Source organism: Herpailurus yagouaroundi, unplaced genomic scaffold (assembly GCF_014898765.1).
Source record: "Herpailurus yagouaroundi ecotype Mexico unplaced genomic scaffold, PumYag 184, whole genome shotgun sequence".
NCBI classification, from domain to species: Eukaryota; Metazoa; Chordata; class Mammalia; order Carnivora; family Felidae; genus Herpailurus; species Herpailurus yagouaroundi.
In genome coordinates, this window is record NW_024412415.1 from 17,307,564 (window position 1) to 17,325,823 (window position 18,260).

The window sequence follows — 18,260 nt, forward strand, 5'->3', positions numbered from 1 at the left end:
GAGGAGAGGGTGGGTGATGGGTACTGAGGAGGGCACCTTTTGGGATGAGCACTGGGTGTTGTATGGAAACCAATTTGACAATAAATTTCATATATAAATAAAATAAATAAATAAATAAATAAATAAATAAATAAATAAAATAAAATAGGCAATTTGACTGTACATCCTGACTGGGATATACCACAAAAACAAAAATAACTACTAAAAACAAACAAACAAGTAAAAAAGCTTAAACTGTTGCTATGAAAACATGTTGCTATGAAGAATTTTTGTATCATTATTCTGAAGCAATCACATACATACAAAATAACAAATATGTTAATGCTATGAGAATTCAAGCTTTTAATTATATACAGATTTGAAATCTAAAAAGAAAAAATCTATAATTTATACTGAGTTAAAAATTTCAGTGTGAACTCATGAATGCTCATGTTTAAAAAAATGGATATATATATGCATATATATGTGTGTAATATATACACACATATATATATCCTAGCTCCATTCATTAAAACAGCCTAGAAACAATGACCAAACCAACAGCAAATGAGGATCTCTATGTCCAGGCTGTAGTCTCTATTATTCCCCACCTAAAAGGATCCTTCTTCTAAAGGATGTCCATTTCCAGGTCTGGGGCATGAAATGTATAAGATGAGCCTGAAACATCTTGCCACAACAAAAAGCAAAGACACTATCAACAAATAATGTCAAAAGGATTCAAGAACTTGTAGAGGCTCCAACTGGTTAAAAATGAGATAATCTGAGCAACCATAATAAAGTACAATGGATTAAGACACAAATCTATCTAAATCTGTGAGTTCAGATAAATAAAAATAAAAACTCATTAGTTGCCTTTGTAGTATGCTAGTGAACCAAACTTATTTTGAAAACTGGTAAAGAGAAAGAATCAAACACTTATGTTCCCTTCATTATGCATACCGCTGGATTTAGAGTAATCAAACAGCTGCTTAGGGAGACTACACTCTCGGCAAGTATTCCAATTCATAAGAGAAGAATAGAATGACGCAATTAGAGTATCATCACTTGACGAACACTAATGAAATAACGGATCTATGCAGTGATCACTGATTTCTGTTAGCACAACAAAAAGCTCAACAAGCAGACATTATGAGTTCCCTAATAGAAGTACTCCACACCACCAGGAAATATTTCTGCCAAAAATCTCATAAATTACCAATATATATGAAATACAGACAACATGGGGGGAAAAACATGAAATGACACAAAATCTAAAAAGTAAGAAACTACAAAATAAACAATCTGACTTCTTTAACAAATATATTACAAGGGACAAGAAAAAGGAAGGAGGAAAAACTACGAATTAAAGTAGACAGGGGCACCTTGGTGGCTCAGTCAGTTAAGTGTCTGACTCTGGATTTCAGCTCAGGTCATGATTTCACAGTTTGTGAGTTTGAGCCCCATGTAGGATTTGGCACGGACTGCTTGAAGCCTGCTTGGGATTCTCTCTCCCTTTCTCTCTGCCCTTCTTCCCACCCCATGTGCACACATACTCTCTCTCAAAATAAACATTGAAAAATAATAATAAAGTAGACAAAAGAGACATCTCAGCAATCTTGAGGATCTTATACAAATCAATTGTATAAGATTTTATGAGACAACCAGGAAAATCTGAACACTGCCTACTTTGATTACTAATCAAATTTTGTTATGGTGACATGTGTTATGTTTAAGAGTCATTTTTTGGAGATTCATGTTGAAATATTTACAAAAGAAATGATATGCTGGAAATTGCTTCAAAATAAATCTATGTTTAGAATGGGAGGGGGTAAAAATGGTGGGTGTATATATGACATAAAGTTGGTTTAAGTTGATAACTACTGAAGCTGGGTGATAGGTTCATAGACTTTAGATCTATTATTCACTTTTTTTATATATATTTGCAGTTTTTCACAATAACAAGCGTTTAAAAAATGACCTATAAAACATTAAGAAATAAAAATAATCTTCCTTCTATAAAAATGTATACATTTTAATAAAATTACCTGGGAAACTCAGATACTTATTTTTTCTCCTAACGGCTTTATTACCTTTCCTTTAAAATTGTTAATATTATTTATTAAAATATTTCTTCTTTATGAACAAGAATGTAAAAATGGGTACCCTAGTCCCTTTACCCATGCCAGCTTTTTTAGCATTTAAAAATAATATGTAATAAAAAATTTTTCAAGTTGTTATTTAAATTCTAGCTAGTTAACATACAGGGTAATACTCATTTCAGGAGCAGAGTTTAGTGATTTATCATTTACATATAACACCCAGTGCTCATCACAACCAAGTGCCCTCCTTAATACCCATCATCCAATTGTAACTAGAAAACACAGAATGAAAAGTAAAAGCTTTTTATCTCCCCACACCTATTCCCCAAAGTTAAGCAGTAACCAGTATTCAGTTACTTTTGATTTGTTCCAGAAAACAACAAAGGAGAGGAAGAGGGAGACTAGATGCAGTACGTATATGCACACACACGCATGTGTTTGCAACATGTATATGTAAATAAAATGCAACAAGAATCACACTGTTCTGCATCTAGCTTTTTTCGCTTAATAATACAGCAAATATTAATACGTTGATCTACTTCATTTTCTAATGGCACACTATTTCTGTAGTATGGATATACTATAAATTATTTAATTATTCTACTAACAAACACTTAAAATGTTCTATTTTTAAAAAATTATTGCACACAGTGCTAATAAATACCCTCCAGATACTTTGAAAAATCTAAACTATTTGGGATAATTAGAAGTAAAGAATGCTTACCACATAAGAATGAAGGCCCATGCACTAAACCAGTATGTGTAACAACTAAATTTCTACTTAAAAAAAAAAATGGCTGTATGATAATATGGAAGAACTATATAATGGGTAAAGGTTATGCATGTTTCAGTTTAATAAAATTGTTTTTTGTTTTTTATTTTTTTCTAAATGAACGTAAGTTCAGAAATAGTCTTCTTTTAAAAAAGAAAAAGAGGGGCACCTGGCTGGCTCAGTCAGTGGAGCATGTGACTCTTGATCTTGGGGTTTAAGTTCAAGCCCCACACTGGGTGTGGGGATTACTTAAAAATAAAATCTTAAAAACAAAAAAGAAAGAAAGAAAAAGAGAAACCCTCAAATGTCCTACCTTGATATTCATCATCCTCCTTTGGTGTTTGTTCCAATAATGTGTCTAAAGCTCGGGTATAATCTTTCATTACCCAATAGGCAAGGCTACGCAGGAAAGGATCAGGATGTAACCTTTTGCAATCAAATCCTGAGCCATCCTTCTGGCAACCCAAAATCTTCTGATTTAGGATGGATATATAAGTGGATGAAGTCTCAAATTCAGATTCATACAAACGGGCGATAACCATGGCTAGCTGAATATCTTCCATTTTTTCAAGACATACCTACAAATTAAGATATTAAGAAATACCTATTTGATGAAAATTATTTAGAGATATGAAATATTCCACTGATACCCTGAAAACTACCATTTATATTATTATAGTGGAGGGAGGGGTCCAGAGGTTGGGATAGTAAAAGGCAATTAAATGACTGTTTGATAGGAGATTAAGGAATAGCAAGAAGAGTAAGAAACTAGAACTTAGTAGCTAGAAAGATGAGACATAAAACAAAATAAGCCTAAGACAAGTATCAACATCTCATCAGACTTAGGCTAATTTAAATTAATAACATTCGTTTTAAATTAAATATACTTACGACATTTGAATTTATATGTATCAGTTCCTCTTAATTTCCAAATACATTTCCACATAAGCATAATTATTACTATTTTAAAAGAACCTTTTAATTACATAACAAAAAAAACATGAAATAAAGCCACATATTCTATTTTTACTGTTAAATTTATATTCTAATGTAATTACTCATATTGAGAATCTGAGGTCATTTGGGCAATAAAAGCATCTCTCAGTCAATCAACATTTCTCTTCTTCACCTAAATGTCTTCTAAGTTAAACTTCCCATTCAAAATTATAAGTATTTTTTATTTAAAAAAATCATACAGAGATAATTTTGAAAATATGACCAATTCTAAATGTAAAGAATTTCTCTTTATTGGATATTTCCTATTTATTCTATCATGTAGTACATTCCAGTTATATCTAGTATTTTTCCTTCACCTTTTAGGATTGTTCAGAATGATATTAAGTATCCTAAGAGAAAGAGCTCATAAATAAACAGAAACATTCATAATTTCTCTCTTAATCAGCTGCCAGGATTATATATCAAAAAATGCAGTGTTTTACCTCTTCATTCATTTTCTACCATCTAAGATGACTGCATTACAAAACAGTATAAATTGGAATTTCAGTTCCTTATCTATGAATTTCAGTTAGAAGAAAAAGAACTTAAAGTACCTGCCTGTCTACACCAGAGAAGGAGATTGTGACCTATACATACTTCAAATAGTTCAGAATCATAAAACGGCTAGGAAGAAAATATTCATAAACCATTTTTGCCATTTTTTCATACATGTATGTTTGAAATGCATATACTTATCTTGAAATGCAATATTCCCTATATAAAATTTTTCATTTAGGTTTCACACTTGAATTTATTTATAATTTTTTTTTATCGCCATGCCACTATTTACATTCAGTAACCTCTGTAGTTATTTGTTGTCCTTACAAACATAAGATAAAAAATTACATTCTCGTCTATGACCTTTCCAGATTTGCAATCTCTTAGAAGTATTTCATGTCATGTTTTCTTATTTATACCTCTATGGCATCTTTCAATGAACCAGCTAACAAGAAAAAAGCAGCAGATTGTTCAAAGCGTTGTTTTCCAAGTAAAGAGAAAGCATTTTTCAAAGCGGCTTTACGCCATCTATCTTCATTAAAGTTGTGGCTGAAAAATGTTGTCATTTTTTCATCATGCTGTGACCTGGGAACCAGAACACAAATATCAGCAGATAAGGAAATTTAAAATATTTTGAATCCTTTGTAGATTAAGCGAAAATAACCTCAAACATCCATCTAAAAAATAGTAACTTCAGTGATAGATATCTGTTATCAAACTTCACTTCTAATAAGGAAAGTTCAAAATATCTTGTATACATGTAAATAGAAAGCAAGAGCATTTTTTACTTTTCAAAATGCTTTTGTCAATTTTTTTTTAACAACATCCCACCCTTTAGGTTAAGTTGAACTTAAGCTAAATATTATGCCCATTTTTTTGCAGATAAAGAAACCAAGATACAAAAAAGTAAGTTGATTTGATCAAGTTCAAAGCTCATACATCTAAGTACTTTCAAAAGCATTAGCATCAGAAGACTCACAGCACAGAAAAACTCCATTAAATCATGTTAACAACTGAGGAAATTTACCTAAAAAGACCCCACACTACTGCTTTCTTCTTCATTGAAAGGTAGAATAATGCAGCATCCAAGGCATCATTGTTCCTTTGAAAAGAAGCTTTGGCAACCTAAATGATAAATAAAATATTCTATTAAATTAACTATTTGATAACCAACCGATTAACCAACAATTGACAGTAACCATGGAAATGAGAAAAGTTGGCTCTATTCCACAATCTCCAGCAGCTTATAATATATACTCCTAGAGACAACCATTTGTATGCCAGTAATTATAATAAAAATAATAACAGCAACTAGCATGTACTGATTACTTCCCATGCACCAGGCACCATCTAAGTGCCTTTCACTTATCTCAATCACCACAATCCATGAGGTACTATTATTACCCCCATTTTACTTCCTAGAAGCAAATGAGACACAGACAGGTTAAGTGAATTTTCTAAGGTAACAGTGTAAGGGGCAGAAAAGGGATTAGAAGCCAGGCAGTAATAACTGTCTATCATAGAAAACTAGAGAAAGAAGGCAGAATATTCAATAGATATGACCTTTTCTTGAAAATTAAACGTTACCTTTCATAACATTTGGTAAAAGCGAAAATGCTAAATGCTACAGTATATGTGATTTCACAATTTAAAGTTCTATCAACTCATTGAATAAATATTTATTATATATTGTGACTTGGGAACTAGACACACACATTTAAAAACTACAAACAAAATCAAGTGTTCCAGTTTTTTTTAAACATACTTTTTAAAAAACATTCTTTTCTAGTATTTTTCCAATCAAATTTTGACAATTCTAAAGGAATGCCATCTTCTTTCTGGTATGTAATTAAAATACAGAAGGTTGAAGCTCCATTATTTTAAAGTGCTGACAAATTTCAGTTCTTAGAAATTCCATGGGAGTCTTGAGCACATAACTGATGATCTCCATGGAGCCATATAACCAAAGTTGCTGAATTCATACAGAACTGATCAAGTCAATGTTAAAAAGTTTAAAAATTAAGCCAGTAACATTACTGTAATATAATTATATTGTTCTGAACATGGTACCATACTGACCGTATCTTATTTCTCAAAGATACTTAGATAACTTCTGCAAATCACTAAGTTGAGAAATATAACAGTAAAAAACAACAGATGTTTTATTAGCTCACATTGACTGATGGTGAAACAGGAAACTACCAAGGCATGGAAGAGTGGGAAACCGCATCATGGAAACTGATTTACTCTCAATACTTGCTTATTCCTCTTCTCCTTTTTTAGTATGTTCTTGCCTTCAATCATTTAACTTAGTATTTTGATGTGTCGTAATTTTTAGAGAAATTTTTATTCATTTTTTGCTAATTATTTATAATACATCTCAAGGCAACAAATTCACATGTCCCTTTGATTCAATTTTAATATTTCTTATGGAAATAAATCATATGTACATATCAGAGATACTTAATTATAATGACAAAACACACTGCTGACAAGAAATTAAAGAGATCTTTGTAGACAACATCTGAAACATTTCAGATAAAATAGGCCCTCTTTTTCCCACTGCTTTGGAATATAAAAAATTTAATGTAGGTACTGTGTTATTTACATGCTGTAACAATTAACTTTCCCTATATACCAGAAACTACATTATTTGGTTGGTGTGAGAATAAATTCCTTCTTACATTTGTGCCTATTTTGAGGGAGAAACACTGATATCAGCTACCTTACATGTAACAGGAAAAATGACACCTCTGTGCTCACATTTCAAAGGGATCTGAGGGGCATGATAAACACCAGCAACACAGGATTTTAAGGGAGATGAATATGGCACATCCCTAACCACCTTCAACCTACCAAATGAAAATGGGACTGGGGGATATGCATTTTAAATAAGTTTGACAGGTGATTCTTCTGACACTAAAATTTGAAGACACCCATTGTAGAGGAATGAATTCCTCTTGGGAGAAATAAATTTATACTTCACAAATGTAGTACCATTAACTGTATTTCCGAGAATGTCAATGAACTCCTAAAAGTAAACAATAAATGAGAATTCCACTTTCCTAACCCCTATAGAGTAGAAAGGGCACGGACTAAATCTAACACTTATAAATGTTGGCAGTTTGGGCTGGTTATCTAACCTCTCTAGTCCTAGTTCCATCAGGTGGAAATGGAGATGGTAACACAGGACTGATGAAATGATTAATGAAATAATTTATGAAAAGCAACTAGCACAAACCTGGTACGCAGAGGGTGCCCAATAATGGTTAGTTTCTGCAACATTGAAAGAACCTGCAGCTTCCACTAACAACTTACTTAATAAATTTTTTTTCTAAAGGGAATCTACCAGAAAACAGATTCCAAAAACCTGCTTTAAAAAATTTTGTAGTGGGGCGCCTGGGTGGCTCAGTTGGTCAAGCATCCAACTATTGATTTCGGCTCAGGTCGTGACCTGAGAGTCATGAGACTGAGTCCCTTGTCGGACTTCGTGCTGGGCATGGAGCCTGCCTGGGATTCTCTCTCGCTCTCCCTCTCTACCCCTCCCCCACTCATGTGCATATTCATGCGCTCTCTCAAAAAAATTTTTTTTAATAGCATGTTTAATTTGCTGCCACAGATATGTTCTTCAAGTGCACATAAATCAAAATCTTTTATGGAATGGTATTTTAAGTGTGCAAAGGAAGTGTGCTATTTACTAACCTAGTCATACAGAGAATCTTTTATATTTTTATAAGAATTCTCATATATAATTAACATGATCTGATAAGAACCAAAGTTTGCTTTGTAAATTTAGATTTGTTTTCTTTTTTTAATATCGTTATTAAAGTACAGCTGACACACAATGCTATATTAATTTCAGGTGTACAACAGTGATTTGACAATACTACACATTATGTAATGTTCACTACAGTAAGTACAGTCACCATCTGTCACAGTACAGTATTATTATAATTTTATTGGCTATATTCTCTAGGCTGTACTTTTCATAACTGTGACAAACTTTCAGCAATCAAAAAAAAAGATTTTTGCATTTTCCCAAACTAGGAACCACCTCAACTGATAGCAGAACATAAGTAATTCTACAAATATTATAAACTCAGCATATATGGTAAAAGGCAACTGATACACTACATATTTTATAAAGTTCAAGTTTTTGGAATCTCCAAAACTTTTTATTTAAGAAATTTTTAAGATCTCAAGATGTACAAACTAATTCCCCACTACAGATTTTCTGGAACATGATATCTTTTATCCTTTAAGATTTTTTTTTTAACTTCAACATCCAATGAAGTAAAGTTACCTTTTCAATGCATCTTCGAAGAGTGTTAATATTCCTGACCCACCAACCTATTCCCATAGCTCTTAGCTCAGACCACTGAGGGTCCCCTCTCTGAATTGCCGGAATCATATTAATTAGTTCTTCCTCAGCCTCAGAATGAAAAGCCCAGGCAAAATGGCAGGTAGACACACCTAAATTAGAAATGCAAAATAATAACCTTCAGAACTATATCCAAAAATAACAAAAACAATTTTTCACATAGTCCTGTATTCACTCATCCTGGAGAAGAATTTTCAAGCAAAAAAAATGGGTGAAAGAAGTCTTTTATCATTCAGGACTTTACATTCTAAGCTTCTAAATACAAGATCAATGGCAGGATACACAAAACTAAAATATCCATCTTTTTTCCAAAGTATTTGCTTCTTTTCTCTGCAAAACTAGAGACACCAAAACGTGATCACTGGAAAGATATTTGAACATTGAGTCATTTATACACACACACACACACACACACACACACACACCAAATTTATCAACAGTGAAAGCTTTGGTCAAAATAAAATATCTTGGCCCTGTGTCTCTGGGTGTTTTTTCACAATGCCACTTGCTTGTAGACCATAATATGAATTTTAGTATTGAATACTGAAAACTGCCGCATTCATCCCTCTGGCCAAGGAACTAAGTATCATTTTATAGTAAACTCTAACCTTCAAGAGAGTTCAAGGGAACAACAGTCAGGAGACACATTCCTCTGCCTTCAGCACCTCAGTTAAAAGTAGTTAAAGCTGGGGCGCCTGGGTGGCGCAGTCGGTTAAGCGTCCGACTTCAGCCAGGTCAAGATCTTGCAGTCCTGAGTTCGAGCCCCGCGTCAGGCTCTGGGCTGATGGCTCAGAGCCTGGAGCCTGTTTCCGATTCTGTGTCTCCCTCTCTCTCTGCCCCTCCCCCGTTCATGCTCTGTCTCTCTCTGTCGCAAAAATAAATAAACGTTGAAAAAAAAATTAAAAAAAAAAAAAAAAAGTAGTTAAAGCTGCCAAATACTGATGGTATATGGCAAATTTGTTCCGCCCTGGTAGAAGAATGACAGGGCTCTAGCCTGTACTTAGAGGCAACAAAATGGGTTTAGTGACACCATCAGACTTGGAAGTACAAGGAAGTTTATCAGTAGTTTAACTATTGATAAACACTTTATTCCACTCAGAGCAGGTGAAGAGGAAGCATGAGGGAAATGACACATACAGAGTGGTGACAGGTAAGTGAGAAAGCCCAGAAGAACCCACAGGAGCCTAGGAGCAAGCCTAAACTGGTCCAAGTAACCATCTATATGGACCAGTTTTTGAAACAAAGACATGTCTGAGGTCAATGACAGTCACAACACAGGCTTCTCCATGCTATAAGACCATAGACATTACTACATATAATTTTTTCATTAACAACTACTATATAGACTTACAATACAGTTTTTCTAATCCTTACGGTTTCACAACAGTTCCTTTAGAAAGTATAAAGGGAAAAACTGGGGTACCTGGGTAGTTCAGTCGGTTAAGCATCTGACTCTTGACTTCAGCTCAGGTCATGGTCCCAGGGTCATGGGATGGAGCCTCATGTCAGGCTCCATGCTAAGCATGAAGCCTGCTTAAGATTCTCCTCTCCCTCTCCCTCTCCCTCTGCCTCTCTCCCCCCAATGCACACACACGCGCGCGTGCACACACACACACACATACACACACTCGCTCGCTCTCTGTCTCTCAAAAAAAAGAAAAAACTATTATGACCATTTTGAATAATAATCTTAACTCTTAAATTTCCCATTACTAACATTTATATACAACTGTGTTTGAAATCACATCACAAAAATCAATGCAACAAACTTTGTCACCATAAATTTAGGGGAAAATTGTCAAAATTTAAGAAACACCAATTTGTAGTTTTTCAGAACCTAAAAGGAAGATTAATTTTCTCATTTAAATCTTTGCCTGATTTAAGAAATAATCACTACATCAAATAACTCAAACTTTGCTTTAAAAGTTATTATTACATAGCAATGCATACAGTATACTTTTGATAACAGCAAATTTATAATATGAAGAATAATATAAAATATGCTACATTCTATACCCTTAAATGAAATTTGATTAGTTCAATTTTTGGTATGATTAAGAGAAAACAACAACAAAAAACCATATGTATGTCAGGGGAAATTAGGTTTGGAAAGCAAGATTAAAAGATCAGTGAATAGGGGCGCCTCGGTGGCGCAGTCGGTTAAGCGTCCGACTTCAGCCAGGTCACGATCTCGCGGTCCGGGAGTTCGAGCCCCACGTCAGGCTCTGGGCTGATGGCTCAGAGCCTGGAGCCTGTTTCCGATTCTGTGTCTCCCTCTCTCTCTGCCCCTCCCCCGTTCATGCTCTGTCTCTCTCTGTCCCAAAAATAAATAAACGTTGAAAAAAAAAAAATTAAAAAAAAAAAAAAAAAGATCAGTGAATATATTTGGAAGCCCTAACTATTTATGTTTGTGTTAATATAAGCACTGTGTTATAAGTCATATACTCACAAGTAAAGCTGATGTTTCAGGAATATGTGCCATACAGTAATCCAGAAGATTTGCATACTTGTAACACACTGCCACACCCCCTGATTTGAGATACAAGGATTTATATCAGCCCCCTAATTTATAGATTAAAAAATCGTAACTACAGAGATTAAAGTGACCTGCCACATATCTTAATACCAAAAAAAAAAAAAAAAAAAAGATATTAAGAAGAAAAAAACCAGAGGAACAAACAGGCAGTTTTTTTGGTTTTGGTTTAAATAGCAGGCTATTCTTTGCAGTTTTTCCTTGTTCTTCTTAGCCTTTCTATCTATAGACTGGCTACTTAACTTTTCCCCTGAGACCTATTCCCAAAGATCATCACCTGTAACACCAGTCACTTATCTCCAATATTTTAACTGTGTCAAAGAGAAAATGGAATTTAACAAAGCTTTAGAAATTAGAGGTGTGTTAGATCTCCCTAGGAAAGTACATAATTGTTATTAAGTGATTCAGTACTATTTGACTATCATTTAAAATGAAAATTTAAAAGACCTTTGAGTTAACATTTTTTAAACCTATCCAAATGGCACAGATTGTTCAAAATGATAATATCAAGTGTTAACAATGTGTTATTGAAATCATCAAACATTGCCTCTTGGAATGTAAATGAGTACAGTTTCTGTCTGTGGCAATACTTATCAAGAGTTATGAAATTTTACTCTTCAGTACAGAGAACAAACTGGTGGCTGCCAGAGGGGAGGTGGGTGGGGGAACAGGTGAAACACTTATCTTGATGAGCACTGAAAACTGTACAGAATTGATGAATCATTATATTGTACACCTGAAATTAAGATGGTATATTAATTATATTTGAATAAAAGATACTAAGATATAGTTATGTTCAGAGTTTAGAAAACTAGCCTGGCAATACTGTAAACTGTCAACCCAAACATTAAAAATAAAAACAACTACCTTTAAAAAAAAAAAAAGAGTTAAGAATTTTCAAGCCCTCTAATACTGTAACTCCATGATGGAAAAGTAACATGAGGAAATAATCAGATATACACAAAAATATTTATATGCAAGGTTTTAAGGTCATTCATTACAGCGATAATTCAAATAGAAAAGAAAATCAGCAATATTTGTTTCAAAAATAAAGGACTGGATAGATGAAACACAGTTTAGAGACATGACAGAATATTAGACAGCTATTTAAAATCAAATTTTCAAAGAACATTTATGAGGGTAAAGGGTAAGTATTATATAAAGTCTGATATTCTAATTCCTTCAATACTAAAGCATTAATTATGAGACTGTGTCCAGGATGCTGGTTTAAAAAGAAACATAGTCTAATGAAAAATGCACTGGGCTGGGATTCTAATTCCAACTCTATTCACAAATAGCCTTCTATCCTAGGCGGGTCACTTTATAAAAAGTTTCAGTTTTTCAATCTGTAAATTAGGCAGCTGGTAGAAATCCTTACATCTCAAATCAGGGGGTGTGGCAGTGTGCTACAAGTATGCAAAGCTACTGCATCTCTAGATGGCAGATATTCTTGGAATATCAGCTTTACTTGTGAGTACAGGACTTAAAATGCTTATACTAAGATAAACATAAAAAACACAGGGAAAAATTTACATAATTTTTAAAGAAAAGACATCAGACGTCACAGAAATTAAGGGCGACTTTGGGTTATGGCCTCAAGCTTATCAGGTTTACTCCTAGGCTACTACAACTTCAGCGAGTAAAAGCTGAGAAACTGAAATAGAAACTAAATAGTAAAAGTCTCAGAATAGAGCTAAAAGATGCACAGTAAAGTGGTTAAGTGGGTACTATGTGACAAGAAGATCTTAAGGGTAATGATAAATATGCATATTATACACAAATATAAATCCAAGTATTTCATTTCAATATGAAATAAAAGTTGCACAAAGGTTCAGACAATGAGTTAAATACCTTGATGAAGTAGCTGTACTCGGTATAAAGGAGGCAGTGATGTCAAAAGGCATGTGTGCAAACGCATAGCTAATAAGTATCTCAAACCACACTCATCTAATGTGTCTCTTCCTATAAAGTAAGCAGAAAATATATTTAAGGAAATAGGTAACAAACCAATAAAAAAATTAGGAAATAAACATTAAATTCAGTAATAATAATATATACAAAATGTATGTTTGAGTGTATTCCTTTGTGAACACTTAAGTATATATATATATATATAGTATATATAGAACATGTATCTTTACAAAAAAAAAAATGTGTAAAGGCTAAAATTCCCAAATGAAAAATGACTGGAGAAAACATAATTGTCTATTAGTACAGGTAATAATAGTCATTATAGCTATTCATAATAAATGGAATCTTGAAATCCAATAAAGAATATATTGGGGCGCCTGGGTGGCGCAGTCAGTTAAGCATCCGACTTCAGCCAGGTCACGATCTCGTGGTCCGTGAGTTCGAGCCCGGCGTCAGGCTCTGGGCTGATGGCTCAGAGCCTGGAGCCTGTTTCCAATTCTGTGTCTCCCTCTCTCTCTCTGCCCCTCCCCCGTTCATGCTCTGTCTCTCTCTGTCCCAAAAATAAATAAAAAACGTTGAAAAAAAAATTAAAAAAAAAAAAAGAATATATTAACTATAGTAAGCTAAGTATAATTTTAAAAAGCATTTCCTAGGTGAGATTTAAAATATAGGAATTACATGTCTAAAATGATATCATTATTATCATTAATTAGGCAGTATCTTCTAGTTTGGTTAGCTCAACTGAAATATAGTACCATGAAAGATTTGAAATTGGATTCCCTAGGCTAGTTTTCCAGAGTTAAGGCTGAATCTTAACCTAATTCCACAAACTGACTCTTATTTACAAGTTGCATGAAGGTATGAAAGTATGGTGAGCTTAATCAAACTACAGCCACTGTTGGAAAAAAGCAATGCAAAACTATTAACAGCACCCAGCCCAGTAACTGCCACTTAGAAAGTGCTAAGAATGTTGAATCAAATAATATTTTCTAGAAGAAAATAAAATGTTTTAAATTCTCAAAGTTCAAGTTCCAGCTCTACTTCCCATTAGTTATATTCATTCACTCATTCATTCATTCATTCATTCATTCAACAAATCAAGCATCTACTACAAGTGAGTCATAGTTTAGGTGCTGGGGATTTGGCAGTGAGTAAGAGATTGAAATCCTTCCTCTTATAGTGCTTATATTTTAGGACACAGAAACAACAAACAAAAAGTGTCTGGAGGAAAGTTAATGCTATAGAGAGAAATAAAAAGTAGGTTTGACAGAGAGTACTGGAGTAAGAAGGTTCTATTTTATCAAGTATAGCCAGGGAAGAACTTTCCAAGAAGATGATGTTTCAGCAGAAATCTGATGAGGTAAGGGAATGAACCAGGCATAAATTTGGAAAAAGAGCATTCTACACAGAGGAAACAATATGTGCAAAGACCTTGAGACAGGAATGTGTGTAGTGTACTTTGTACACTGGCAAGGAGGTCAATGTAGTAGAATGAAAATGAACACAGGTCACACAGGGATCTCTGGCTTTTAGTCTAAAGTGAGATAGCAAGCCACTCATGTATGTTGAGCACCAGAGAGATTAAATGTGATTAATCACTGGATCCTATGTGAGAACAGACTGAGGTGACAAGACTGAGGCAGTTTAGGAGACCGTCAATAACCAGGCAAGAGGTGACAGTGACCTGGACCAGAGTGTTAACAGGAGAGGTGGTGAGAAATGACTGAATTCTGGATATGAAAGAACCAGTAGCATTTGTCAGGAGACTGGATATGGGGTGTGAAAGAAAACAGAGTCAGGAATGCCTCTAATTCCATTTAAAAGAATCCATTTACTTAGAATCTATTCACTGAGATGTGCAACATATTTAAACTCTGAGCTTCACTTTCCCACCTGTGAAATGGAGACATTAATTCCTGCCTTATCTACCTCATGAAAGTCCACTGTAACCAGGAAGAGCCATTTTTACACTGCCTAGCCAATCATATTGTTTTGTATCCGAAAGTTTAAACTGTTTTTCATGGATTGTGGCATATTTATCTTCTTAATATCCCAGAGTAAAAATTCTAATGTATATTAAATTTTCAACAAAGGCTTAAGGCTATTCTGGGGAGAAGCTTGCTCTATTGCACATAATTTATCATAATAATCAGAATTTTTAAAATTAACACGTTTAGAAAATAGGTCATAGAAAAACCTAAGGTCTCTAGTTATTTTAATCTACGAAGAGAAAACTTTGGAGATTTAAGTATATAAACCTATACGAAGAGAGAAATTCCAGGTAGCTCTGAGGAACAGTCTTTTACCGTCAAATTTAGAAATCTTGTGAAATAGTAAGGGTACAGGCTGGGAGGCAATGATTTATCCACATATGAACCCCAGTTCTGCCACTTACTACCTGTGTGATCTCATATGTCACTTCACCTCCCTAAGGATCAGTGTTTTCATCTACAAAATTTAGTATAATAATAGCTACCTACCAGAAGATTGTTGTGATAATTAAGTATGATAAAGTACATAAAGTGCCTGGCACATAGCCATTGTTCACTCCTCCACAATATTTACTGAATGAATGAATGATCAATAATTTTCGGTTTCCTTTGCTAATGCCATCATTTATAATCAACACAAATGCCATCATTTATAATTCAACTATCTGCATAAAAGAGAACGGAATCTAGTTTCAGGAGACAGCCAAAAATGTTCTGGTTTAGAGCAAATTAATCAAGACACACATTATAGTAAAATGTATAAAACCTCCTTCTCAAGAGACTTTTTGGAGAAATTAGGTAATTGTAAAAAAATATTTATACCTAGAAACGGTTGAGTTCATGGTCCCTATAAGTCTCATGGTTCAATAGTAAAACTAACAAATGGTCCATTATTATTATTAAAAGTAAATAAAAATTAAAATAAGTCACAGGAGTCAATATGTTTGAAAAAACAAAAGACTACATATATCTAAAATCACACAAAACTTTCAGAGTAAAAACTCATACAAGAACACACACAAAGACATCAAAATTCATGAAATCATGTGCAAGTCACAGCCTACCCCAACTGTCTTTTCTTTTACAACTAATCATATTATTTAACAGTAACTGTTAGCTAGAGAAGTCTTTTCACTGCAAGGTTATAAAAAGACTGCAATTTAGTACGTGAGTCACTATATAAATTATACAAATGGTTCTATTCATAACTTAATAAATTTTAGTGGGAATTTTTACCTGAATAACTCTTATCTCTGTTTTCATCAAGCTCAGTACTGGTGGTAGCCACTGTATCAGCCAAAGCTACAAGGAACATCTGCTCCAAACGGGTAAGGCCTGGTAGACTTGAGTGCATAAGGTGACTTGAAAGTACCCTAGCATGTTCTTGGCCAAAGTAAGCAGGTCCATATTGAGAAAGATTTATTACTTTTGATTTGTTTTCTCTCTTTTCTGGCTCTAAATCTATATCATCTGTTGTTATATCCTGGATTTGGAACAGCTCTGAATACTGATCTTCTGGTTCACTTTTGGTAGGATCTTCATAACCCTGTGGTATTTTTGTACTTTCTTCTGAAATTCTGTAGGTTGTATCTTGATCTGCAGCAAGCAGTGCATATAATGGTAGTGGAGGAATAGAATCTATCTCAGTATAATCTCGAGTACCATCCTTTCCTATGGTGACTGTATCCTTTGCTGTACTGCCACTAACGCTAATGGTTCGGGAAAGATGTCGCTTAGTTCCTTCTCCAGCATCAGCATCTCTAACTATTGCAACTTCACCTGCAATACATTTTACTAAATGCGAGAGAATAGCTTTAGCCCTTCTAACTTTCCCTAAATCCATCAATTCTAACAGCTGAGTTGGATGATACTGTGGGAGAGTAGGTGAAAGTACATGTGCAGCCTCAAATAAGCCACCATCTTGAACTACAGTTGGTGAACAAAAAACATCATCAGCAATAGCTGTTCCTTCAACGATGCTTTTTCTTGACAACATATTAGATTTAAAGGCAGAATGATCTTGTATTACTGTCTCTTCTGCATAGGGACTATCAGCTTCAATGTCTCCAAATTTGACAGCATGCTTCCACTGTGCATATACATGCATTTCACAATCCATTCCTACCACCAATATCCCATCTCTCACCCAGGAGAGAGAAACAGGCAGTGAAGGTGTACCATCCACAGAAGACACTAAGTCTATAGATCTAAGAAGAACCCACCTTGACCTAACTCCTTGCTTGATACTGCCACCTAGTGGTAAAGTGATGACAGCTACTCCATCCTTACTATTGGTCTGCTCAGTCACAATTCCTGAAAGCCGCCCATACATGAAGATATTAGCGCCAACACCCACTGTGAGAATGTGGGAGCCATCTTCTTTTGATACCCAATCCAAATGTACTAAATGTTTGATATTCGGAATAAGGTATCTATCCTTGCTCAAAAGTGCATCTGATTTGCTGTACACAAATAGGTTACTGTCAACACTGACCCGTGAATCAAGTACACTCCCAACCTTGACCAAATCATCAAGATGAATTGTTTGTTCTAAAACCCATTCTGATCCTCCTGTAGATTCACATTCAAAGATGCAAACATGCATGGAAAATTCTTTAGAAACAAAACCATTGTGGTGGATAGGCTGTTTGTAAGCCACGGCAAGGCGACCTGTGTATGAACAGCTAACAGCAACTGGTCTTCCCACAATGCTCACTGTACTGCTATTATCTTCTCCTTCATCATTCATCAAGGGCCATCTCCTCCAATGGTAAGCTTCCTTCTCATCAGTTTTGCATTGCAGGCTGGTTTCCATACTACACTTCCAGAAGCGTACTTTATTGTCAGAACAAGTTGTAACCACTAAATAAGGTGCGAGGCATACTGGATAAATTGAAGAAGAACTCAGATGGCCTTAAAAAAGAAAAATCAGATAGTCATGACAATAGAACCATAAAATAAAATGCTAATAATCAAGTTCTAGAATGTGATAAATCCAAAGCCACTATAAGCTTCTTCATAATTCTGCAAACTCCCCTTAACTAGGGCTTTATACTAAATGTCCACTGGCTAAAGTATCTATATGAAGCTTAAACAGTCC

General features: G+C 34.3%; 1 protein-coding gene across 4 annotated transcripts in view; it reads right to left on the bottom strand.

Moving 5' to 3' along the window:
* Window positions 1–18,260, bottom strand: part of DMXL2 (Dmx like 2) — a 154,992-nt gene that overhangs the window by 32,242 nt on the left and 104,490 nt on the right. For all 4 annotated transcript variants that reach the window (XM_040492692.1, XM_040492690.1, XM_040492691.1 and 1 more), the window contains exons 18-23: window positions 16,397–18,073; window positions 13,110–13,220; window positions 8,648–8,817; window positions 5,372–5,469; window positions 4,764–4,929; window positions 3,164–3,428 (exon numbers count right to left, since the gene is read on the bottom strand). In XM_040492692.1, coding sequence (XP_040348626.1) covers window positions 3,164–3,428; window positions 4,764–4,929; window positions 5,372–5,469; window positions 8,648–8,817; window positions 13,110–13,220; window positions 16,397–18,073 — 2,487 coding nt within the window. The remainder of the gene's footprint in view (window positions 1–3,163; window positions 3,429–4,763; window positions 4,930–5,371; window positions 5,470–8,647; window positions 8,818–13,109; window positions 13,221–16,396; window positions 18,074–18,260) is intronic.